This window comes from Rattus norvegicus, chromosome X (assembly GCF_036323735.1).
Source record: "Rattus norvegicus strain BN/NHsdMcwi chromosome X, GRCr8, whole genome shotgun sequence".
NCBI classification, from domain to species: domain Eukaryota; kingdom Metazoa; phylum Chordata; class Mammalia; order Rodentia; family Muridae; genus Rattus; species Rattus norvegicus.
The window spans coordinates 62,498,558-62,523,837 of record NC_086039.1 but is presented as its reverse complement, the minus strand read 5'-3'; the positions used below and the strand labels follow the sequence as shown (position 1 = coordinate 62,523,837).

The following is a 25,280-nucleotide window of genomic DNA, read 5'->3' as shown; positions in this document are numbered from 1 at the left end:
CTTCATCCTCCACTGCATTCTACCCTTGGTATTAATCATTAGGATCAATAGTTCTTGATTTCAAATATCTGGTGTGATCATTTTTTCTCTAGGAGTCCCCTTGCCTTGGACCTTTTTTTTTTTCTTTCTTTAATCGTATATTACTAACCTTGTCTTAGGTATTAAAGAGGAAGCAAGATGAATAAAACAACGTCCCTGTTTAACAAAGAACCATTAGAAAAGAAAGGAAAGGCTGGAAAAGGGAGTGGAAAAAGAAGCATGTTGACCCAGGAGAGATTTTAGTGACGGAATCTACAAGGAGGTGCCCTTTTGAACATAGCCATGGCTTCCTGTAGCATGTGCTTTCTCATTGAAAGTCTCTTTCCTAATAAATATCTGTAGTATTTGGATATACTTCAGATTGTTCCTTCTATTGGTTGACATCATATACAAAGTCATTGCTTTTCCTGAAACATTTGGATTGATGTTGATACTATGCTCCTTTGCACCCAAATAACTTTAACACGAATCTCTGGGGGTAACTCTTAGAAAACCATGATATAATTTTCACATTTCTAAGTTTATCATTGACATAGTAATATTTCCTAATAGGTAGTGCTTGTTATTATTTTACTAATTGTCTTAATAATGTTCCTGAATCTTTTTAAAAAATTCCGTTTTAATTTAAGAATCCAGCTTAGGACCATGTATTTGTGTATTCCTACATGGGAAACAGCAACTCCACTGTTCTCTCAGCCCCTGTAGTCTCCCTGCTTTCTTCGCATGCTATGAATCTTAGTGTGATCTTAGATTCTTCTGCATTTCTCACTTTTCTCTTCACAGGATTACCCCTCTGAGAACAGGCAGGAGGCCCACCTAACTTGTTCATGGGTGGCACATCTTATTAAGACTCAAGGATTTTATAATAAACATTTTTCTTCTATTGGCCATTTTTGAGAACTACCATGATCAATTTAGAATCTTTTTTTGACACACATTTCCTCTAGTACATATTGATGAGGTTAATTTTACTCTAAGAAGAGCCTTCTTGTATTCTTAGTGTATGCTTCAGGATTTTCTGTTATTTTCACCAAATGTGGTGGTGTATGCCTTTAATCCCTGAATTCAGGAGTTAGTAACAGATTTCTATGAGTGTAAGGTAATCCTGGTCCACGTAATGAGTTCTAGGCCAGCCATGGCTATCTAATGAGACCCTGTTTCAAGAAAAATTTATGTACTTTTTGAGTAATCAAATTAAGACTTGGGAGTGTTAGGATGCATTTGTAATAACAGACCGTTCAGCTGAAACTGGCCGCTACAACTGGAAGGGCCAGTCATTGGAGTTCTTCCTATTGGTTTGCATTGGAGACATGTGGAGCTATCAGAGCTACATGTTTTGATAGTGTTGGCTTTGTTTTCATGTGAGCTTCCTTCCAGGTGGCAGAGTGGCTGTAGAAGTTACAGGTTTCATAGTTATGTAACACATTGTTCAAAAGCAGAGAAGTCAGTGTGTTTCTCAGAACCTCCCGAAAGTCTTCTGTATATTTCTTTCAGCTTGAATTGAAGCCCTAGACCTGTTCCTCAGTCAATGCCTGGATTCAGGGATGCACTTGGTTCATAGTCTTAGCTATGGACTGTGGGATTAAAGAGTAATATGGGACCCCCATTGAAGGACTCTTAGAAAGGACTGAAAGAGCTTGAAGGGGCTCGAGACCCCATATGAACAACAATGCCAAGCAACCAGAGCTTCCAGGGACTAAGCCACTACCTAAAGACTATACATGGACTGACCCTGGACTCTGACCTCATAGAATCAATGAATATTCTAGTAAGAGCACCAGTGGAAGGGGAAGCCCTGGGTCCTGCTAAGACTGAACCCCCAGTGAACTAGACTGTTGGGGGGAGGGCGGGAATGGGGGGAGGATGAGGAGGGGAAGCCCATATAGAAGGGGAGGGGGAGGGGTTAGGGGGATGTTGGCCAGAAAACCGGAAAGGGAATAACATTTGAAATGTAAATAAGAAATACCCAAGTTAAGAAAGATTTAAAAAAAGAGAAAACAGAAAAAAAAAGAGTAATTATTGATGAGAGAGAAGGGATCTCCTAGAGAAAGGTGGGGCCGCCTACATTTTTCTAGAGGAATCATATTAGCCTGAAGCCTGTAAGCTGCACGTAGGAGTGGGGTAGAGTCTGAGTAATCAGGGAAAGGATGTTAGAGGGGTAGCTCACGTGTTGACTCTTCCTTTTTAGGTACATGCAGAGCTTCCTTGAACTTTTAGAATATGAAAACAAGAGCCCAGAAGATCCACGCGTTTTAGATAAGTAAGTATGATGCCAGTTACCTGAAAGTAAAAGTATCTTGACAAGAGAACATTTCAGTAAATGAACTCATGTTTTTAAGACTGAAGAATTAGAATTCAGGGCTACAAGATGGCTCAGTTGTTAAAGTGCTTCCTGCACGCACAAGCATGCGGGCCTTAGTTTGGATCTGCAATAGTGAGGTGAGTACTGTGGGTGGGTGACAGCCTGCCCGTAATCCTAGTGAGCGCTTGGGAGTCACACTGGGGATCCTCCGAGAAGCCGCCTAGCTAAAGGACCCGAGCAAGCTCTAGATTCAAATGAGAGACCCTGTTTTGATAAATGAGGTAGAGAGTAGATGAGGAAGACAACTGATACTAACCTGGCATCCTCATGTGTGCGTGTACGTTTGTGTATGCACATTCTAACACGAACACTCCCGCATATACTACACACACATTTGAGAACACAAATAACTAGAATTCAGACAAAAGTTTTCATTTTCTTGTGGGTAATAACATTGATGGTTTTTTTTTTAACTTGACTTAAGAATTTAGCAGAGGGCACAAAGAACAATGAAACTTCAGTTACTACTTCATGACCCAGTTGTTAATATAGTAGTCAAGGTGGACTGGGCAGCAGCTTAATGTAAGCATTGTCGGGAATGTTCCATCTAGTGGTAGCTTTAAGATTGCAGTGGCCTCCATATACACATGAATTATCTACCTAATCCATCAACTTAAAAATACTTTCCAAAGTATTACTGTTGAGCTCAGAAGATTGTAGTGATTTTGTTTTGGAGAAACGTGAGTGTTTTTTTTAAATATATACAACTATCTGAATTCTATTGCTGTCATTATGTACAAAGACTGCTGAATTCTCATGTTACCAGAAAATATTTCTGTTTTCTAATTTTGTTTCCCAGCAAACCATAACCCCAGCTGTAAGTAGGGGTTTTTTCCCCCAAGACAAACTATCTCCTTTACCCTAATTTCTTCCTGTTCATAGTATACACAATGAATACTCATGGTAGTCCCACTGTGCTGAGGACTTTTTTCTTATTGTAAGTATAGATTAATCCACATAATCATACGACAAACACTTGACTTGGATGTTCTTCATGAAGAGAACTAGGGAAACATTATACCACACAAAACACCTTGGAGAGTTTTAACCCAGACATGTGAGTTCACAAATAAGGAAATATGGACATCAGCGGTATGGAAGAATGTGTTCAAGGCTGTGACACTGCATAGCAGAGCTAGACCCCTGAGTCATTGTTCCTTTTCCATAGTATGCTGGTTCCTTGCAGTGTACCATATACAGCCAAAAATGCTGCTTCCAGCCAGGAGAAAGATGCTCAGGTTTAGTGGTATTTTATGTAATGGATCTGTGAATGTGAAAAGTACAAGCATTGGGTTAGAGCCATACATAGTTTTTTCCTTGATAGTAGCCACTGCTGTCTGTAACTTTAATTTTTCCAAGCCCTTTTTTTAATGATGGTCCTTAAATGCTTTAACCTCCCTTGTAGCTCAACACCCACTAGAGGTAGTGGGAAAGAACATATACAGGGGAAGTGAACCTGCTTAGAAAAGTTCTTTAGAACAACTCCCCATCTGTGTTTTCTGGAAATCGGCAGTTCAGTTCACAGGTCAGCAGGCAGTGGCAGCTTGATCCACTGGCAAACACCTTATAGAAATACCAACAAGCCAGTTCGGTAGAGTCTGGTTAGCAACAGTGGTGACACGACCTAGCAGAGACAGCCAGGCTTCAGCTTCAACTCAATTCAGCAGGAGGGATAAACAGAAACACTAGGAGTTCTTGGCTGTGCCTCTCTCAGGGAAGCGAACTGGAGGCCCACAAGTGTTGTTCAGCAAGCTCAGCCTCCATTGCTGTCCATTGAGTCCTTTTTACACAACCTCCAAACATCACGGGGCCTCCAAGGGTCTTGCCTCAGTACGTGTGCCTGTCTCAGCTGACATCATCTGCCCAAGTCCACAGCAGCAGGAAGCTGTAAGAAACTGCAGATTTTTACAGAAGGTTTTTTGTAGATTGCTCTTTATGGAGTCCCGACAAATGCAGCTCAACTATGCAGTGTGTGGCAGACCAATACTTAATTTATAAATACATTGGGAAGAGGTACATGAACATTTATCCATTGTAAAATTTCTTGTGAATAATTGTGAGCTTGGACTTTTTTGTTTTGTTTTGAAGACAGGGTTTCACCTGTGGATAAGGCTGGCTTTGCACTCTTAGAGATCCGCCTGCCTATGCTTCCTGAGGGCTGCAGTTAAAGGTGTGCACCACCAAGCCTGGCTAATTGTGAACTTCTAGTTTCAGAGTTTATTCGTCTTTGCTTTCATTGTATGAATATATTTGTTATAGAAATTTTTCATTGAGAAAAGTAAGACTTCAGATAAGTAAAAGAAACTTCTTCCAGATTTTCATTACTAGAAGACAACCTCAGCTAAGGTTTTCTTATGCCTTTATTTTCCCCTAAGCATTCATACTGTATAAGTGTGAAGCTTTTTGTTTTTCGAGACAAGGATTCTCTATGAAGCCCTCGCTGACCTGTAACTCTCTCTGTAAGCCAGGCTGGCCTCCAACTCAACAAAGATCCATTTGCCTCTGCCTCCCAAGTGCTGGGATTTAAAGGTGTCCACCACTGCTCAGAAATTTTATAATTGTTTACAATATAGTTCTTAATAGAGGCCAATAGTTTCATAATACAGTCATGGATCACTCAATGACAGATACTTTAGAGAAATGCTTCATGAGGAAATTTTGTTTATGTGACACTGTAGAGTTCCTCACGGAGACATAAGAGGACTACGACATTACCAAGTGACATAATCTTTTGGGGACACTATTGTGTGCAGTATTTCATGAAAATGTTATTGTGTAGCATGTAGCTGTCAGTACACACACACACACACACACACACACACACACACACACACACAAAAATTGCCTTGTTTGATTTCAATACAGGGTTTCTGTGTCGCCCTGGGTCTCTTGGAACTCACTCTGTAAACCAGGCTGGCCTCAAACTCAGAACTGCCTGCCTCTGCCTCCTGAGTGCTGGGATTAAAGGCATGTGCCACCACCACCTGGCATTTACCTATACTATTAATTCTTCTACAGATAGGTCACACCATTTGAACCCACTAATGTTGAGTTTTATCCTGGTTTGTAGTTTTTAATACCTTTTCATGTGTATGCGAATATGATACATTGCATAGGTATTTGTATCTGAGAAGATGTGTGTGTCATTGTGTGGATGAAGAGATCAGATGACAGCCTTGGGTGCTGGTCTTTGCCTTCCGTGTACCGGCTTCCAGGGATCCAAACTCTGGTCAGCAAGCTCACACAGCATGTGCGTTTATGCACCAAATCATCTTGCTGGCACAAATTGCTCTAAAAACAGCATTTGTTTTCTCTTTCTCGCACCACCCCCCAATTCTCTGTGTATATGAGTATACGTGTGTGAAAAGCAGTTTTTAAAAACAGCTATTTACCTTGTCCAGTTGTTTCCCTAGTGTTGATCTTAGAAGTGGAATTATCTTCTTTGGACTTCAGATGTATTTGGTTAAATTGCCCTTAGAAAATGTTCCATTCAGCGCCCACACACAACCTTCACTGGTTGTTATTTGCCATTCTAATAAAGAATGTTTTACTTTGCTTTTGTGCTGGTAAATTGATTGGCACTGTGCATGCTTTTTCATAGATTTTTCCCACTAAGATCCTTTTCCTAGTTTTCCAATAGGATGTTCATCTTAACTAAGTATATGAACTTTGATTTCTTCTCTTATGCATAATGTAGGCTTCTGCAATTCTGCAGTTATGTTCTTTGTTTCTTTTCATTGTGTGTTTCTGTCCTTGGTAATAAGCTGAGAACAGCCTCCTTTATCCCAAAGTTATATACTTAATTCAGCTGATTTTCTTTTATTATTTCTGTGATTTCACTCTTAACATTTTTATATTTTTAAAAAGAAATTAATTTTTGTGTATGGTTTATTTTTTTCTCCCTGCCCCTTGTGTATGGTTTAAATGGCTTATGTGTACATGTGTCTGTACTGTGTGCATTGATGTGGATGTGTATGTGTGTGTGTGCATTTTCATGTAGAAGTCAGAGGTTGACACCGGGTATTTTCCCGGATCACTCTCACCTGATTTTTTCAGATAGGCTCTCTCACTAAGCAGGGAACTTGCTGTTTTGACCAGACTGGCTAGCCAGCAGTCCCCTGGGATCCACCTATGTCTACTCCCCTGGCTCCGGGGTTATAGAGATGAGCTGCCAGACCTGGCTTATATGTGGCTACAGATCTTCACCACTTCACCATTCCCCAATCAGCTCCTCACTATTCTTACATTTCTCATTCTCTTGGAGCTTAAGGCTTGAAATTGGTATATATGGTTTAAATTGTTAGCCCTCTGGCCCAATCAGTTCAATTATTTCCTTACTGATTTACATTTTTTAGTCAAAAAAAATTTATAGAACCCCAAATGTTAGTACATTCCTAAAAATGTATTTGAACTTGTTTTTTAAACTTTACTAGAACCTTTTACTTCATATAGCTCTTAATTTCAGTTGTAAGTTTCAAGCTAAAGCTTGGGCTAGGTTTTAGCGTTTATGGTTACTTCCTTTTACTATCTAGTGAGAGGAATGTTTCTACTTATAGAGTACCAGCAGGTAACTAGACAGAGGTGGGGGGGGTGGGTTCCAGCCCATGGAATATGAACTTAACCATATTGTGTTTCCTTCCCACACAGCTTTCTCCACGTTTTGATAAATATCAGAAACAGACACAATGACGTTGTTCCTACAATGGCCCAAGGCGTGATTGAGTACAAGGAAAAGTTCGGGTTTGATCCATTCATTAGCAGTAACATTCAATATTTCCTGGATCGGTTTTATACCAACCGCATTTCTTTCCGCATGCTTATTAACCAGCACAGTAAGTTGGGTTGTTTTGGGTCCAGTTTTGAACAGGTAACCATATTGATTTTTCTGAAAACTTCTTTTGCTTCACTTTTAGTTTACTGACTTAGACTTTTGGCTGTAGAAATTTCATTTCTAGTTCAGTTTTTCTTAAGTGAATCCTTCCTATTACAAAAATCTGTTAGTCAATATTCTTGATTCAAAGTTGTCCTTGGAAGACATTTGTGATGCTTATATTATAGGTGGGGCCACTGGCTGCCTTTCAAAGGCTCTGCTGTTACATTTCTATGGAGTCAAGGGACTGGCTTGAATGCAGCCACATTAATTTCTCAATAATTTAAATTGTATGGGAGTATTTTTCTTTTATTCCACAGTGATAGGTAAACTCTTGATTTTTAATTAGTCCATGATGCCACACTGAGAGTTTTAGTATACTCTCCATGGTAATAGATGTGGGGTGAGGGAGAATATCTAAAATTCTTTCAGCACAACAAACTTCCTGACTGATTTCCAGTACTGTCACCTTGGTTGATTTTCTTAATTCTAAGAAAAAGCATGCACATATTTGCAGTTATCCTTGCTGAATCAGAGTGCACAAAGCATTTGTAATTCATTTGACTTATTTAGATAAGCAAATGTTATAGAACTATTAATACATACTTATAGCCAGGCAGTGGCAGCACATATCTTAATCTGAGTACTTGAGTGGCAAGAGACAGGCGAGCCCTAGGTTTGAGGCCAGCCTGGTCTAGAGAGTAAGTTTCAAAAGAGCCATGTCAACACACAGGGAAACCCTGTCTTAAAAAAAACAAAACCAAAGAACATATTTATATATATTTTTAGAAACATGTATGACAATTTATAGAAAAAAAACTAAATCCAAGCCAGCTGGTTTACTAGATAGTGGCAGTTTCCTTATCAAAGCATATTTGAGTTCACATCTGTAATGCATATGTTTTATTGTTGGTCAAACTCACGCACTTCTCGTTTCCCTATTTTTAGTAAGTTTGAACTTTATGTACTGGCACACACCAGTATTTACCATTTTTCATAATCTCAAGTCATTCCTATTTTGTTTAGGTATTTATTCTCCTTTTGTGGAGTCTAAGTTATTCCCAAGTTTTGATTTATTTAATATAAAGTATACCTATAAAATGTTGACTTGTGTCGCTTTTATTCCTTTCAGCTTCTTTAGGCTTTTATTGGGGAATAAAAATCTGCAGCTATCGTGTAGAGTAAAATGGAATATTTTTCTAAAACTATTTGCACAAATACTGTTTGTGTACACAGAATTGAAAAAGATCCTCTGTGATGGAGGCAGTGCTGCCAGTCAGGCTCCCTCGCAAATGGCCCACGCTGCATGTTGGAAATATTTAGTGATGCAATAAATGACTGCAAGGGCTGATTGAGCCCCCAGGGAGGTAACCAGCCAAGCATGGAAGTGTCTTGATCTAGTTATCATCGGCAGAGGAAGAAAGGATTGGGCCCCTGACATGCCCGTGACTGATGGGACTTAAAGTACATCCCTTCCCTCTTTTCCCTGATGTAACCCCCTCCCCCAATCAGAGTATCACATTACTCTGTCATTGTGGGTGCCAAAATGATTCTAAGAGGATCATTGTGACGGAAACTTATTTCTGTGCTTGACCATATCAGCTTGCCGTGTATCAATCCCTTTCCTTCTCTTTTGTGTTCATTTAGCCCTTCTGTTTGGTGGTGACACTAACCCCGCTCATCCGAAACATATAGGGAGTATCGATCCCACCTGTAATGTAGCTGATGTGGTGAAAGGTAAGGAGCCAGCCCAGTGGCACTGACCATGGCAGAAATACCATTGGGGTTTATTTGAGGCAGCTCAGCTGTGGGGTCATGTTGCTGTGTACTCTATGATTTGTCAGACCATATTAGGCCTAAACCAGTTAATCCAAATATGAAATATTTCTAGATCAGGGAAGAACGAATAATTTCTAATGCTCATTCACCAGTTTTTATTTCATTGGTCAGGGTTGTACTTGTATTTCTTAAATAGTAAGCATTTCAGGAAGTTCTAGATTTGAGTTGCCACCATTTTAATTATTCTCTTGTTCTAAAATGAGTCTGCATTTATATTTGCCACATGTATGTGTCTTTATCTTACATACTTCTGGTCTTATAAGCTGTACAGCAAGTGGGCTGACCTGGATGGACACTATGTCAAGTATCCCCAGGGTACAAGAGGCCAGGTACTCATAAATCCCTGGTACACTGGGGACTTTGAGTTTGAGTGTCTAGTTCCCATCATTCATTTAAAATAAATGCTGAATGCTGTGTCAGGAAAGCTCGGCTACCCGTGACCCAGCAGGTTCCAGCACTTCTTAGTTTAGACTGTGCAGACTCATGTTCCCAACCTGTCTCCTTCCCCAGATTGCATTTCCTCCTCTGCTCTCATCTAGCCTTAAACCCTCAGCTGGCACGTTGGCATGGTCATCCTTCGTCCTGGTTTTCATCAGGGACCGGGGTTGTTCTGTAGCAAGCATTGCTATGATAGCCCGTGCAGTATATTTTCCAGGTGCTGCCTGTGTCTGTGTTCGGCCAGAAGACATTTCCTCACATCATTTCCGTTTTAAGGCAACTAGGTCCAGCTGATACATATGTGCCTTTTCTCTTGAGCTGTAATTGATGCAAGGCCAGGGAATATGTCTTGTTTGATAACTTTTAAGAACCTTGGAGTGTCTGTAGAAATAGAAAATCTGTAAATATTCTGTGGCTTGATAAATTTTAGACATTCAAAGTTGTTAAATAAATTTTATTATTAAAAATTTGGGCACTTGGTTATGGTGGCACACATCTTTAATCCCAGCACTCAGGGAGGCAGAGGCAGATGGATCTCTTTGAGTTTGAGGTCAGCCTGGTCTGCAGAGTTCCAGGACAGACAAAGTTACACAAAGAAACCCTAACTGGAATAACCAACCAACCAACCAACCAACCAACCAACCAACCAACCAACCAACCAAACAAACACTACCATGACCACCACAACAAAAAGCCCAAACAAACCAAAAGTGGGCTGAAGAGACAGCTCAGCTGTTAAGAGTATTTACTGTTCTTGCAGAGGACCTAGATTTTTCTTCCCAGCACCCACATAGTAGCTCACAACTGTCTAGTTTCAGTGCCCTTTTCTGACTTCCTCTTCTGATCATAAGTATGTATGTGCATAGCCATCCATGCAGGCAAAACACTCATACACATGAACTACAGGTAACAAATATTTAAGAATGTGTAGGGGGCTGGAGAGATGGCTCAGTGGTTCAGAGCATTCAGTCTTCCAGAGGACCCAGGTTCAATTCCTAGCAACCACATGTCAGCTCACAAACTATAACTCCAGTTCCAGGGATCCAACATCCTTGCACAGACATACGTGCAGACAAAACAGCAATGCACATGAAATAAGAATAAATAAATTTTTAAAAATAAAGATAATTTTAAATAAAAAAATAGTACACACTGGAATTAACTAGCCCCAAAGTCTACTTTCATAGGTGTGATATTGATATGGTGGTGACATTTTAGTCATAGCTTTAGAGCTAGAGCTTCAAGAGATACTTTCAAATGTCTGTACATGGATGTACATGTATGGAATACCATGAGAGAAGATGGGGAATAGAAAAGACTGGGCCTATGTGAAGAATGTGGTGGCTCATTATATATTGTGGTTTGCACTTTGATACGTTTGAAATTCTTCATGATAGAGTTTTGAAAAGCACTCATTTTTATTATCTCATGCTTTTCTTTACAATGTAAAGTCTTTGACTAAGCTTTAGGGAGGATATATGTGAGGACCAGTGGAATTTGATAAGTATTAGGAGTTTTATGAAACTTAACAATTTGTACCGTACAGAAAGATTAAGCATTGTTAAAGTGCTTGTGTCATTCAAGGAGGACTTCTCCTGTGACTTGTCGCTTAAAGTTGAAAGAACTTGTGTTCTATGACTGTTACCATCAACATTTTTCTGTTGTTTAATATGTATTAACTACTGGTATTGTTGTATGATCTCCAATCTATGCCACAAACTGTATTATTCCTAGTGACTTTTATGCCAAAAACTAACTGGAAGAATATTCAGAATAGTGCAACACATGTTTGAAGGGAAGTGAAAGGCCTGAAAGTTTATTCCTGAGTCTCCTAGTCTCGCTCTGCCAGCCAGCTTTCTATTGCTGTGAAAAAAATACTTGAGGAAATCAATCCACTTATAGGAGAAACTATTTGTGTTGGTTCAGTTCCCAAAGTTTCAGTGCACTGTTGCTTGGCCCCATCATTGTGGGCCTGTGACAATGTGTAATATCATGACTGTGAATGTATACCAGAGCAAAGCTTCTTGTTTTACCGTAGCTGGAAAACAAAATGAGAAAGGGGCCAGAGTCCCAATATGACCTAACTTCCTCACTCTCTTTTCCCCAGCCCTCCTAGGTTCTTTCCAATAGCACCACAAGCGAGAGGCCATTTAATGTCCTTCAGGGGACGTTTAGGATTCAACAATGTAAACTATCAGTTTTCTTTGTTTATTTTATTTATAGCTCCCGTCTCTTTTTCCTCATTGTTCCAGTACTCACAGCTTATTTTTGTTATGCTAGGGATAGAACTGTGGGGCCTTAGACATGGAGGGCAAACACTTTACCCTTGAGCATCACTCCCAGCCTTCTTTATACTTTTTATTTCAATACAGGGTTTCACCAAGTCTACCAGGCTGGCCTTGAACTCACTCTACATGGACTACAGAACTTGTTGCATTCCTTCTGCCTTGGCTTTCTTAGTAGCTGAGATTATAGGCCTACAGCACCAGGCACAGCCCACTCAGAACTTTATCTTTGCTCTTTTCAAAAAGAATTCTTTTCTCACATCCCGACCTCAGTTTTCCCTCCTTCCACTCCTCCCAGTGATCCCACACCTTCTCTCTCCCCCAGATCCTGTCCTCCTCCATTGCCCTTTAGAAAAGAGCAGCCCTCCCAGAGATATCAAGGGAACATGGCTATCAGGTTACAATGGGACTAGGCACAAATCCTTATCAAGGCTGGATAAAGCAACCCACAAGGAGTCAGAGACAGCATCTACTCCCACTATAAGGAGCCCCCTAAAACAGCAAGCTGTACAACCATCACATATATGCAGAAGACCTAGGTCAGACCCATGCAGGCTCTGAGCCTCTGTGAGCCCTGCTTAGATTATTCTGTGGGACTTGTTCTCATGGTGTCCCCGACCTCTCTGGCTTTTACAGTTTCTCCCTGCTCTTCCACAGAATCATGCCAGCTCCACCTAGTATTTGGCTGTGGGTCTCTAGGCATTGATCTATGGATACAACAATATCATTAGGAGTAATTTCATTGTTTTTGTTTTGTTTTGTTTTGCCAGTCAGTTTTAGATCTCTAAGCTATCTAACCTTGGGTTCCTGTCCATCCAGGACATCTGCCACTCCCTTTAACTTTCTGCCTAGTATATTGCAAATAAGTTCACTGTATTCAATTGTGTGTTTTGGGAAGAAGCATAACTAAAGCCTCTAAAGCCTAGATCCTTGGTGAAGGTCTATGTTGTGACTGTGACTCCCTATACTCCTTTGTCATTCTACTTTCCCCAGTAAAGCACACATACACACACACACACACACACACACACACACACACACACACACACACACACACACACACATCCTACCACCATACTTATGAGGAGAGGCAGGAAGACTAGCAGTCTCTGTTCTGTGCATCTTTCAGTAGTTTTCCTCTTTTAGTAGTCGCTTAAGTTAAATGGCATTGGAGGGCGGTTTCAGATCCCAGAGGGTACATTGCTGCAAAGCCAAGTCTACACAATGAACTGTATGGCAACCTCCCTTCACATCAAAGTGCTTTATAAGGGTCTACATTTATACAACTTTGTTTTTATAATACTGGAGATTGAACCCAGAGTCTCACATGCAAACGCCCCACAAGTGAACTATCTTCTGATCCTCTTCTCATTTTTTATTTTAGAACAAGGTCTTGTTAGGTTGCTGGACTTGCTCTGCACTCAACTCTGTAGCCCAGGTGGGGCTTGAACTTGCCCTTCTGCCTGTGCCTCCAGAGTAGCCGGTATTGGAAGCCTGCACCACCAAAATACTTTTTTTTTGCTTCCTTAGCTGTGAAGAGTTTGCATGGTTTAAGCATAATGAAATGTCCATCCCAAATGACCCTGTGTACATGTGTATTCATGTCCTCCTGTGTGCACACTTGTATTTTATGGCCTTCACAAGTCTTAACTAAAACCGATTCCATAGTTAAGCCCTTTGAAACAGAGTACAGAAAATTTTTATGTAGAAGGATAGGAACACAATTTTTGTTTTTGACTGGACAGTTGTATAAATATATAAGTAGGGGTTCACCCAGCAAAATAGCAACCGAATATTCAGACCTCTCTGTGTATGCCTCCTCATCACTTAGTCAGCACATTGATTTCTACCTTTAAACATCTGTAAATTACACCGTCAGGAGTGAATGCTAGAGTTAGTATTGTAAGGCAACTCCTGTCATCCTTTGGAGGGGATCTTCTGCGTTGTTCCTTCTTTGTCCTTTTGTTGTAAGAAAGCAGACAATCTAATGGGCAGTCCTATGACGAGAGTATTTTAAAGATGCCAACTTAAAGCTTTGCTTTGGTACAAAAGTTAACTTTTGCAGTCTTGCTAAGTTTTCTGTGTCATTTTATATGTCATCATTGCTTAGCATGATAGCATACAAATGACCTCCTGAGTGCATGCTATTATTATAGATTAGAAATAATATCCTATGCTCTCAATTTGGCCTCCTTAGATTGCAAGTAACAGACTCACTCTAGTTCTAGAAATAGTTTATTAAAATAACTGAGTAGGTCCTTTGGTTAGGACATGAAACACTTTATGGTCAGAGATACAGATACTGGGACTGGGAAACAAAAATACCAGATTCTTTTCTTAGATATCTTGAAACTGAAGTTGCCAAATTAAATGATGGCCTCTGTACTTGCCTCCCCCTTTTTTTGTATGCTTTGGTTAACTTGAACCCACTTAAGACAATGCCAAGCACACTAAGCTTTCCTACATCATGATACTTCTCGGTGCCCTTTTGACTTATGGTCCTGAATGTGTCATCTTGAGTTTCCAAAAAGTAGATTTTCTTAACTTCAGTTCATTTTTTTTCTTACTTGTGACAACAAGTTTTAATATTCTGGCCGAGGGTAGCCTGGGGATTCATTCGGTTAGATGTTTTGTCTGTACTTCCCCAGCTCACTGTTTATAAGGCTGGAGGATCTACTGCTTTGGAAAACTAGTGGGTTCCATTTAGGATGGATTTTGAGTAATATTGCTTTAGATTTCTTTGTAATTTAAGGGGTTTCTAAAAAGTAGCATATTGGTTCGGGAAATTGCTTTCTAGGGGAGCACATGGGTCATTGTGATCTATTGTAAACATTCACCATAGGTGGCCAGGATCAAAAAAGTACAGGTGGTGGTGAGGGTATAGCTGACACATCAGCCTCATCTTAAGTTACTACAAAGTAGGTGTGGCTCAGTGAGCAAGTGCGGATATGCAGGAGGAGGACTAAATTGTGTTTATTTTGTTCTTTATTTAGGATTTTCAAGAAAGGCTCTCATGTAGCCCAGGCTAGCCTTAAATTTCATATAGCCTAGGATAATCTTCAACTCCTGATCCCTTTTTCTTCACTTTCTAAATGCTGGGATTCCAGCTGTAGCCTACCACTCCTCATATGGGAGCATAGAGAGCAAATTCATTTTAAATTTGTAAATTATTATTTTCTTCTATGTGTGTGGGTATATTTTATATTTCTGTGCATCATGAGTGCCTGGTACCCACAGAGACCAGAAGGGAGAGTTAGATCTTCTAGAACTGAAGTTACAGATGGTGATGAGCTGCTATGTAGGTGCTGGGAATTCTAGAAGAGCAGCAGTTAACAAGGAAATTGGACGTTTTAGGTGTCTTTGGTTTGTCAGGGTATTTTGAAAGCACCTACTTTTGTTGTTTTGCTTACCCTTATATTATTATCACATGAAAATAATGGCGTGGTGTTGTTTTGTTAAAAAGAAAAAGAAATCTTGAGGCTGGAGAGGTGGCTCAGCAGTTTAAAGCGCCGAGTGCTCTTCCAGAGGTCCTGCTGGATTCAGCCAGCACCCGCATGGTGGCAACAACCATTTACAAAGCCAGTTTCAGGGAGCTGATGCCCTCTTCTGGCTTCTGTGGGCACTGCATGCATACAGTACACATGCAAAACACCCATTCACATAAAATAATAAATAAAAAGGCAGAGCTCAAGAGATTGCAGTTATAAAAGTGCTTGCCATACAAGTATTGAAGACCCTAAGTTCATTGTTCCCAGATCCTATGTAAAGCATCTGTCTCAAACAAGGTGGAAGGCAAGGACTGACCCATGAGATTGTCCTCAGACTTTACTGTGTAGTGAGGCATGTGTGTTTGCTCTCACACACAGAAGCATGCACACACACTTGAACAAACACACGTAAAAGATGAATAAAAATGTCTTTTCATGACTTTGTAATCTTTTATGGCTATTCATGTGTACTTTGTTCTGACAGGAGTTTTAAGCTTGAGTTTCTAAGATTTTTCTTTATTCTGTAAAACTTAAAGTTATTGTCTCTGACATGTTTATTTTAAAATTTCCAGTACTCCAGTTCTAGCTCCTTATGTCTGTAAATGAGTGGGTTAGGCATAAAATCTGGGAGACTGCTATGATAGATTTGGAGTAGAGAAGTCTAATCAAATAACCTCTATAATCTGTTAACATTCCTTACGATATTTCTGAAAACGACTTCATGGCTAAAGATGGATCTTCTGAAAATACCTATTACCATTGCAACCGTTTGTAATGCAGAGACTATCACTTATGCTTACTGGCAATAATAATAATTCCCTGTGTTTTCTTTTCAAGATTAGCTATGAATACTGACTGAAATATAGTATAGGTAAAAACAGTTTGGCAATAGCTTTTCAAAAAAAATCTGATTTCTATTTTTAAAATAGAAAGTTTTTATTAGAGAACTTACTGTAAAGTGAGCTTACAGTAGGTGAAACCAACATGTCCAGACCAAGAGCTGTGTTTTGGCTGTTGGGATTTTTTAAAGTGGTTGTAATTTATGTTAAATTACTTTACTTAGGAAAAGAATGTGCCATTTCAATGCTGCGAAACATCTAGTAGCTCCATGTTCATTTATGTCACGGGAGAGACAGTACAGAAATATCTAACATAGCCTTGAATTTTCAAGCAAGGGGTCACTAAATCTAGATTTTCTCCATAATTACATGGCTAGTCTGGAACTCACTACGTAGACCAGGCTGGCCCCAAACTCAGAGATGGATCCACCTGTTTCTGCCTTCTACCCCTGAGTACTGAGATTAAAGCCATATGGTGGCGTACTTGCTGATTCTTGTTTAAGTCTGTCCCTAGACCTCAAAACAGAAATATCACTTTGGAATTGCCAGGGGTTTATTTTACAACCTGAACTCTTTTTACACTTGGCCTCACCCAAAAGGCTAATAGGTAATCACTTACACTCTTTAACTTTGCTAATCCTTTGTTACTAGTCTCGGACTCTAACCTCCAGTCTAACTAAAAGAAACGCCTTCTGTTAGCATAATTGACCGAATAGTGAAAACTTTATCATTGGCCAGGGGATTGTTCCATTGCACATGCTTTATTTTTTGCTTTTGTAGTGTTTGTCAGATGTATGTATGTATTTTATCCAAAGCTTTTAGTATCCTATTAGAATTTATGCATATTAATATACATTTTTATTAGTAATACTCCCAACATCTGTTGATTGGCTGATGTGTGAGTCTACATTGCAATGTCTTAAGATTTACAAGAATAGTGAAATAATGCTTAATTAAGCACTGATCCACTACATACTAAAAGTATTTTCTTTCATATATGGTCTTAGGAGCCATATTAAGTTTGAAGTTGGCTGTCCTCCATACACTGTATATGCCTAGCATGTTTTTAGTGTGTCTGTACTATACCCATAGTAATGGCAGAGCTAATGCTGTGGATAATTCTAACACTTACCAGGTTTAGTTTCTGTCACTATTTTATACTAAAAGAAGTTCAATACTTAAACATTATTATATATCTGGAGGAGTTGTGGCTTACTTACTTTGTATATAGATAGTGAAGCATTATAAATTTCAGTATTTGGGGTCTTAAAAGTTCATGGTCAGCTTTTGTGCTATCACGTCACTAGGTGGAGATGTAGCATTGTTTGGTGGACTAGCCAAAGCGAAAGAGCTGATGGCTGCTCGCTCTCGCTCGCTCTCTCTCTCTCTCTCTCTCTCTCTCTCAAAACATAAGAATTTTTACATATAATTGAGGTTAATTATGTCCTAGGGAAAATTTGTAAATTTAGTGTAGTTTAAAATTCTTTTTTAGAGTAAAAATTCAACCCTATTTTAATGTCTGTTTTCACACTTCTAATTTTTAAAGTTATTTTCCATTCTTACTGCTATTGCTTTTTGTTTTCTGTTTGTTGTATCTTCTCTGAATTAGTCTGATGTCTCTGGTACTTAATTCTAAAGGTTTAAAGAGATGTGATTTTTTTTAATGTGTGGACAGATAATATTAGAGGATTAGAATATGAAATGCTAATTTGGTAGCAATGCAAGGTAAATAAACTTAAGAGTCTGAACATACCCTGCTCTTACCTTTGCATTATTTTAAGGTGTTTACTGTCAAATTTTAACATTTAAATTCTCCGGAGCTTATTTCTCTTCCTTTCTATCTTTCCTTCTGTCACCTCTTGAATCTTAAGTGAGTACATTCTCCATGCACAGTGTTGATTCATCTCCATGAAGCCGATATGAACCTGAGAACATTGCAGTGTGCCAGTGAAACATATTAAAACATAATTTGAAATTGTAAAGGTGAAACTGAAAAGTCTTCTTCTGATAAATAATCTTGTAGTTCTCATCTGTTTACATGGAGTTACCTTATAGTTCATTGTGTTCCTAGATATATAAGAAACAAAAGTATGTTCACACAAAAGCTTAATCATGATTATTCATAGCAGTATTATTCATAATAACCAAACAATAGAAACAATTCAAATGTCCATCAGCTAATAACTGGATGAAGAAAATGTGATATGCTTTTACAGTGGCTATTACTTAAAAATGTTTTTATACTATGAAACTTAAATATATGGAATGACTACGGGTTACAACACAGATGACCCTTGAAAACACTGTCTTAGTTTCTTTTACTATTGCTACAATAAAATGTCCCCACAAGAACAACTTGGGGAGCAAGGGTTTTTATCTGTAAATTCCAGGTTAGATTCCATCATGGCAGGGATACCATTGAATTGCATGTTCACTATACATGGGTGACTTGGATGAAAATTATGTGTCAGTAAAGTCTTTAAAGTGACTTACCAAAAGGCCTATGATATCAAGCCAAGGATAGCAGTTGGCCACCTAAACAGGCACTAAACTAAGTTCTATATAACATTATAAAGTAAATGGATGCCGCAGATGCTCTCTTCAGATTGCTTTTCAGTGTTCTTTTCCTTTTTAAAAATAGTTTACGGTTCAAGAGAAAAGTTAATATGTCATGAGTCATCTTTACTTTCTTAATTTATTCCTCACCTTTTAAACTTTCTACAGTTGTCTTCTATTTTTGTAATGGCCTTGATTTTCTTACTTGATGTCTATTTTCCCCCATTGAAAAGCAGGCTCTTATACCTTAAACTTTATATAAGCTTGTAAGCTGTTATTCTTAACCAGCTTAACAGTTTAAAGACAATGGGTGGTTCAATAATGTAAATTCTGCACTTCATGAAAACCTGTTTACTAAAGTTATTATTGGGGTTTCGTTTGCTAGTAACTGAAAGATCACAGCTGTTGCCAATTTTTAAATTAATTTATGTGTATGAATATTTTGTCTTCATGTATATATGTATACCATATATATGCCTAGTGCTTACAGAGGCCATAGAGGGCATCAGATCTCCTGGAATTTGAGTTATGGTGGCTGTGAGCCACCGTATGGATGCTGGGAATTGAACCTGGAACCTCCCAGGAGCAAACAGGACTCTAAACTGCTGAGCCAGCTCTCGGGGTCTGGTGGCTGTCGATATTCTAAATTACAGAAAGTATTGTTTTGCTACAATTTAATCAGATTCTGTAGTGTTTAGTAGTACAGTCATGGGTTTATAAATTTCCATGAAAAGTATCTTTTACCAGTATTTAAAAGTTCAAACAGTTGTGTGCTTGGCATAAACCTAACTTTATTATTACTAATTTATGATTCTCATATGACTATGGTTGTTAAAACATAAAAATAAAAAAAACACATAGAAAAAAAAATTTTTTAGTCATAGTAATGTATTGAAACCAAAGGATTGTTTTAAAAGATAGTATTTGATTCATTTGAAGTCCCTTCAGAGAAATTCTTTATTTCTGTGTATACATCCACTTGTTTATATCTGTCATTAATGCAACAATTAAATTTTTCTTTCTTAACAGATGCATATGAAACAGCCAAGATGCTTTGTGAACAGTATTACCTGGTAGCTCCAGAACTGGAAGTTGAAGAATTCAATGGTAAAAGACAAGGCGGTGTAGATGAGAGATCAGGCTGGGACAGGGTGGTATAGCCATAGCCAGAAAAAGGATTTTAGTGTTAAGTACAAAGGGGACTTAAATACTAATGATATCCAAGCTGTCTTTCCGAGAGATCCTAAATTGGGGCTGCCTTGCTCTCTTTATGTCATTTCAAAGTGGTTCATATACACTTAGTCACCTGGGACTGTAATAAGTCTCTTTTGAAAAGGAATGTGCAGTGTACCCTGTGCTCATTAGTAGCCTTTTCCACTCACATTGGGGGTTAATCTTATGTTGCCTCCTTTCCGTTTATATGTGTTTTTTCTGCTTAGCCTCCAGTTTCTGTTTTTCGTCTTTACAGGAAAGCTATCTGAAAGTAAAATTCCTTATGTCTGTATAGAATTCTGTTGACATTTATTAAGTGCTGCTTCAACTAATGGTGTTTCAGGCAATGACTGTGCAAAATAGACTTTATTATTTCTTGAATCTCAAGCATAAAAAACCCAGACCACTATTTTTCATTGACTTTTAAAAGTATACTGTTAGAGGGAATATTCATATTCTGTTCATCTTATTTTAGAAAGCCAACAAGCATCTAGTAATCATCCACTAGAGCCACTAGGCCCACGATAAGGGAAGAATCATAGCCAAACACATTTTACATGGTTCTAAAAGGAAGAAAAGAAATGTCAACTGTAATATTCCCAAAGAAAAGTACACATAATTGAGCAAGCCTTTAGATGACTCCTAGAGAATGTTGTTTAAACTTAAAAGAAGAAAACAAACTGTAAAATGTTTTTCATTTCCTTGAAATTTGGACTGAAAAGGTTGAATTGAATTCTGAGGCTGTTTATATAACTAATGATGCTGTTTGCCACAAGATAAACTAAGCACTCAGCTTGCTTCTCAGGCCCCATTACAGCCACAATAAAAGAACCGCATAAAAACAGCAAAGGAAGCCAAGGAGGCTTATAAGTGGACCACTGTATTAGTCCCTTGAGGCTGCTAAACAAAACTATCAAAGACTGGGAGGATTAAATAACGGACATTTGTTTCTCATGGGTCTAGAAGTTGAGGAATACAAGATCATGGTGCTAACAGATTCGGTGTCTGGTGAGGGCCCATTTTCTGACATGTAGTCAAGGGTCAAGGAGCTCTCTGGGGTTGGGGTGTCTTTTATAAGAATGCTAATCCAATTCGTAAGATGCCACTCTCATGAACTAATGAACTCCATCAATTTTAGAAATTAAGTTTCGAGGTATGAATTGAGGACACAGACACAGAGCACATGGCAACTCATTAGGGCCAACTTGTAGAAGACTACAGCCAGACAGAAGTGTGCTGAGTGATAGACCAGGGCAGGACAAAAAGGAGTAGGCTGCTGCAGACATGGCAACCGTTGTTTCTAGTTATCCAGGAGAGGGACTGTGGGAGCAAAGCTGAGTGGTACAGGAGGGAAGCCAGAGGATTGGGATTAGTTTGCTGAAAGCTGGTCTAAGGGAAGCCTGGAGAGATGGCAGCACAGAGTAGGTTTACAGTGTCTGGGCTCTGCTACCAACAGTAACATGAGTGTATGCTGTCCAAAAACAACTTGTCAGATGGGATATGTGAATAACGTTACTGCAAAGTAAAACCATCATTTTAACATTTGAAGTGCTCTCTGGGTTATCATCCCAAACTTACTGAAAGCTTATTCTAAAGCCAATGGAGTCTTGATTCGATTTTTAAAACTCCAAGTCAACCTTTTCCCTATGGGCAATGTCCAGAGGGAAAGGAACACTAGCTACCTCAAGCGATAAACTTCGTTCTAAACTGAATTCCTAAACAGAATCACAACCATGGTAGGTGAGACTTTGGCAAAAGTCAGTAGCATGAATAACACCGAACTGCCATTGGATTTCTCTGCTGCTCTGTTGCTGTAAGAACATGCCTGTCTTTATCAAACTCTGAGGAAGAATGATTTTAAACTCCAGTTTCTGTGTCTAGCCAAATCCTCAACTGAGACAGGGTTCTCAGGATTGAGAGATGTGTCCTCCCTTGCGCACTTTTGTAAGGTAGGTTATATAACTAGGTCAATGGGCTGTATAATAGAGATGTAAATATATATATGAAACTCTACAATCACAGAGTTGGCGGTGTAACATGTTTTAAAAGCAGCTGAATCTAATTTAAAGGTTCCTAAAGAACAGCATGCATACCATGTAAAAGAAGCTGGAAGATCGGGGTTGGGGATTTAGCTCAGTGGTAGAGCGCTTGCCTAGGAAGCGCAAGGCCCTGGGTTCAGTCCCCAGCTCTGAAAAAAGAACCAAAAAAAAAAGAAGCTGGAAGATCTGGTGATACAGTTGGGCTGTAAGAGAATAACTAGACATCATAGGAAAATGCATAGCATGTAAGACAGACATGCACTGTGCAATGGTTGCCTCTGTGTCATAAGATACCATGACCAAAAGCAACTTGAGGAAAGACTTCACTTGGGCTTATAGTTCCAGAAGAATAGTGTCCTTCATGGTGGGGAAGGTATGTCATGGCAGCAAGAGAAGGAAACTGGCAGATCACATTTTCATTAGCACGTGGGGAAGAGATTGAGCAAGAAGGATAAAAGCAAGCAGGAAATAAAATACTTCTCCAGCAAAGCTTCACCTCTTAAATATCCCATAGCCTCCGTAAATAGTGTCGCCAGTGGAGGACCAAGTGTCCAAATGCATGAGCTTTTAGGGAATGTTTCTGATTCAAACCTCCAGACTATATGCGATACCTTCTAAAAGGGATGATGTGATAATGAGAAGGTGGAAGATTATACAGAATCCATTTCACTGTAAGACTAAAAGTATCCTCCAAGTAACACATGAAACATGCCATTACTCATGGGGAAGAAAATAGCACTTTGGTGGCTGTTCTGCAGTTCTTACATACCAGCGTTACTGATTTTTAACTTTCTTCACAGAGTCTATAGGGAGCAGATCAAGTGGTTAATTAAATTTACAGAACAGAATGCAAATATCCTTTAAAAGACTAGAGCAGAAATGCAGAGGGCAGAGACGGGAAAGGGTAAAAGGACTTTGGCTTTCTGTTTTTAGAAGATTGTCAGCCTTTTAGATATATCACTAAATATTTCAAATATCATCAAAGGAATTGGGACCTGGAAGCATAACTCCTTGGTAGAGTACTTTTTTAAGGTCCACGAGGCTCTAGGTCTGATCCCCCTACGTGCCAAACATATTCTTAGGCCAATTCGCTACAGTATGTTGCCATGATAAAATATCTGAGATAACACCCTAAAAGAGGAGAGATTTGCTTTAATAAATGGCTTTAGAGGTTTACATCCTTGATAGTTTGGCTCCATTGTTACAGATGTGAGTCTGACCACAATTTAGAGTAGCTATGTGTGTAGCTCAATGCAAAACCATAAACTGCTTAAAACATTTAGTGTGTGTGTATGTGTGTGTGTGTTTGTATATGTGTGTCTGTGTGTTGGTTAAGTCACCTAATATTTGTAGGTGCTACAGTGTCAAACTGTTGGACATGTCTGTAGGACCTGTGGCAGGATGCAGCATCATGGCAGGGAGTACATGATGGGCTAAAGTTGTTTATCTCAGGAGAACCAGGAAGCAAGAGAAACAAAGAGCTGGAGTCAACCAAGATTGATTTTTGGAGGCATGCCTTCCCTGGCCTATCTTCTCCACACTAGGCTTTACCTCCTCATGGTTCTAACACCTCCTATTAGTACCGTAGACTGGCAACCATGTCTTTAACATATGGCCTTTGGTGACACATGAGATGCAAACCAACAGCACTGCGTGTTCGATTTCAGCATCACTTCTGTTACCATGGTCATATCAGCTGTCCAAAGCTTGTTTGCTTATCTGTAACTGATAGCACCTATTCCATGATTACTATCGATTATCATACAGATTCAATTTCATGGTGAATAGAGAAGCTCATAATAAGTTACTTAGAACCAATGATTATTACCTCTAATTTATATTATTGTTAATTACTTTATTAGAGGCAATACTAAGTTATAAGGTGTCTATTCTAGTTGAGCAAGTTTGTTTCTCAATTGTGAACTGATTGCATATCCTGAGGAAGAAGGGCTTTCCCTGCTGAGCGTCTCTCTTCCACATACTGTGCTTCGTGCTTTGCACGAGGTTCAGTTTCTTTGATGTTCCTGAGAATATCCCTGGTTCAAGGAGAATACTATAGATACTCAAAGGTTTCATTGTAGTAAAAAGTTTCATGAACCTCATAGTCTAGTCTACACCATGTCCTGTTTATCATAATATAACACATGATAATTACTTTTGTCTCTGTAATAAGGGTTGCTTTAGGCTCACAATTTGAAAGGGTTCCATTGCTTTGGACTTGAGGCAAGGCAAGCCGTCATGGCAGCAGGAGAATGTGGCAGATGAAGCTGTTCCCCTCACAGCAGCCAGGAAAGAACAAGGAACAGGCCAGTGTCAAGATACCTTCCTCAAGGACATGCTCCAAGAACCTACTCCAACCAGGCCCCACCTGATATTTTCTACCATTTCTCAATATTGTTGTTAAATTATGAATCTGTCCGTGGATTAAACATTCATGTGTCAGAGGCTTCTTGTTTCATTCATTTCCCTGGAGCCTAGCATCTGGCAGCTAGTCGAGCCTTTAACATGAGGATTTCAGTGAATAGTTGAGATTCAAACAGTACTGCTATTGAGTCCAAATTTACCACCCCTTTCATTTGGCTCTCCTCTCACAAATGACTACTGCGGTTGATGGCAGATCTAGCCTCCTAATTTGAAAAATTCCAAGTGATGTTTGTAGGTCCTTGTGTGATACTCAGAATACCATGGCACAGGTGATACCATTCCAGTTTTGCTCAACAAAGTTTGAAAGAGCTTGGCCTATTTACTCAAGGTCACAAAGCTGCAGTGAAGGAAGTGGAGTTAGTCGCTGCAGTTTGCTTGATTCTGAAGCTTGGCTCAGTTATGTTGTTCTGCGTGGGAATCTGTATTATTTGTGTTTTATGGAGATTTGTTTGATGTACTTGGAAAATAGAATAGAAGCATCATTTTTGACTTTCTCCTACTTTAGGTCCTTATTCATTGATGGTTTTGTCTCTGTTTTCAGCCAAAGCACCAAACAAACCTATTCAGGTAGTTTATGTGCCGTCACATCTGTTTCACATGCTATTTGAGTTGTTCAAGGTAAGTGGAATTTTAAAACATGGGAAGAAGTCTTCATTTTAAATGGCTTTGATTCTGGGCATAATGGATTCATTAGATTAGCATAAGAAAAAGATTTTGCATAACCATTTTAAAAAGTCTATTTCTGATATCCTGTGGGCTTTATAATCTGTACACTGTGAGATGAAAAATTGCTGTGTACAGTATAGTTCTGTGAATATTAGTACATATTGATTTCGAAACTTAATTATACTTTGGCGACTTCACATCAAATCCATACTGTTTTTCTTTC

At 39.1% G+C, this 25,280-nt stretch overlaps 1 protein-coding gene across 1 annotated transcript in view; it reads left to right on the top strand.

Annotated features, from left to right (window-relative positions):
- Pdk3 (pyruvate dehydrogenase kinase 3) overlaps positions 1–25,280 on the top strand; it is a 66,837-nt gene that overhangs the window by 23,534 nt on the left and 18,023 nt on the right. Inside the window, exons 3-7 of the mRNA NM_001106581.2 lie at positions 2,228–2,299; positions 7,049–7,233; positions 8,919–9,008; positions 19,746–19,823; positions 24,933–25,009. Coding sequence (NP_001100051.1) covers positions 2,228–2,299; positions 7,049–7,233; positions 8,919–9,008; positions 19,746–19,823; positions 24,933–25,009 — 502 coding nt within the window. The remainder of the gene's footprint in view (positions 1–2,227; positions 2,300–7,048; positions 7,234–8,918; positions 9,009–19,745; positions 19,824–24,932; positions 25,010–25,280) is intronic.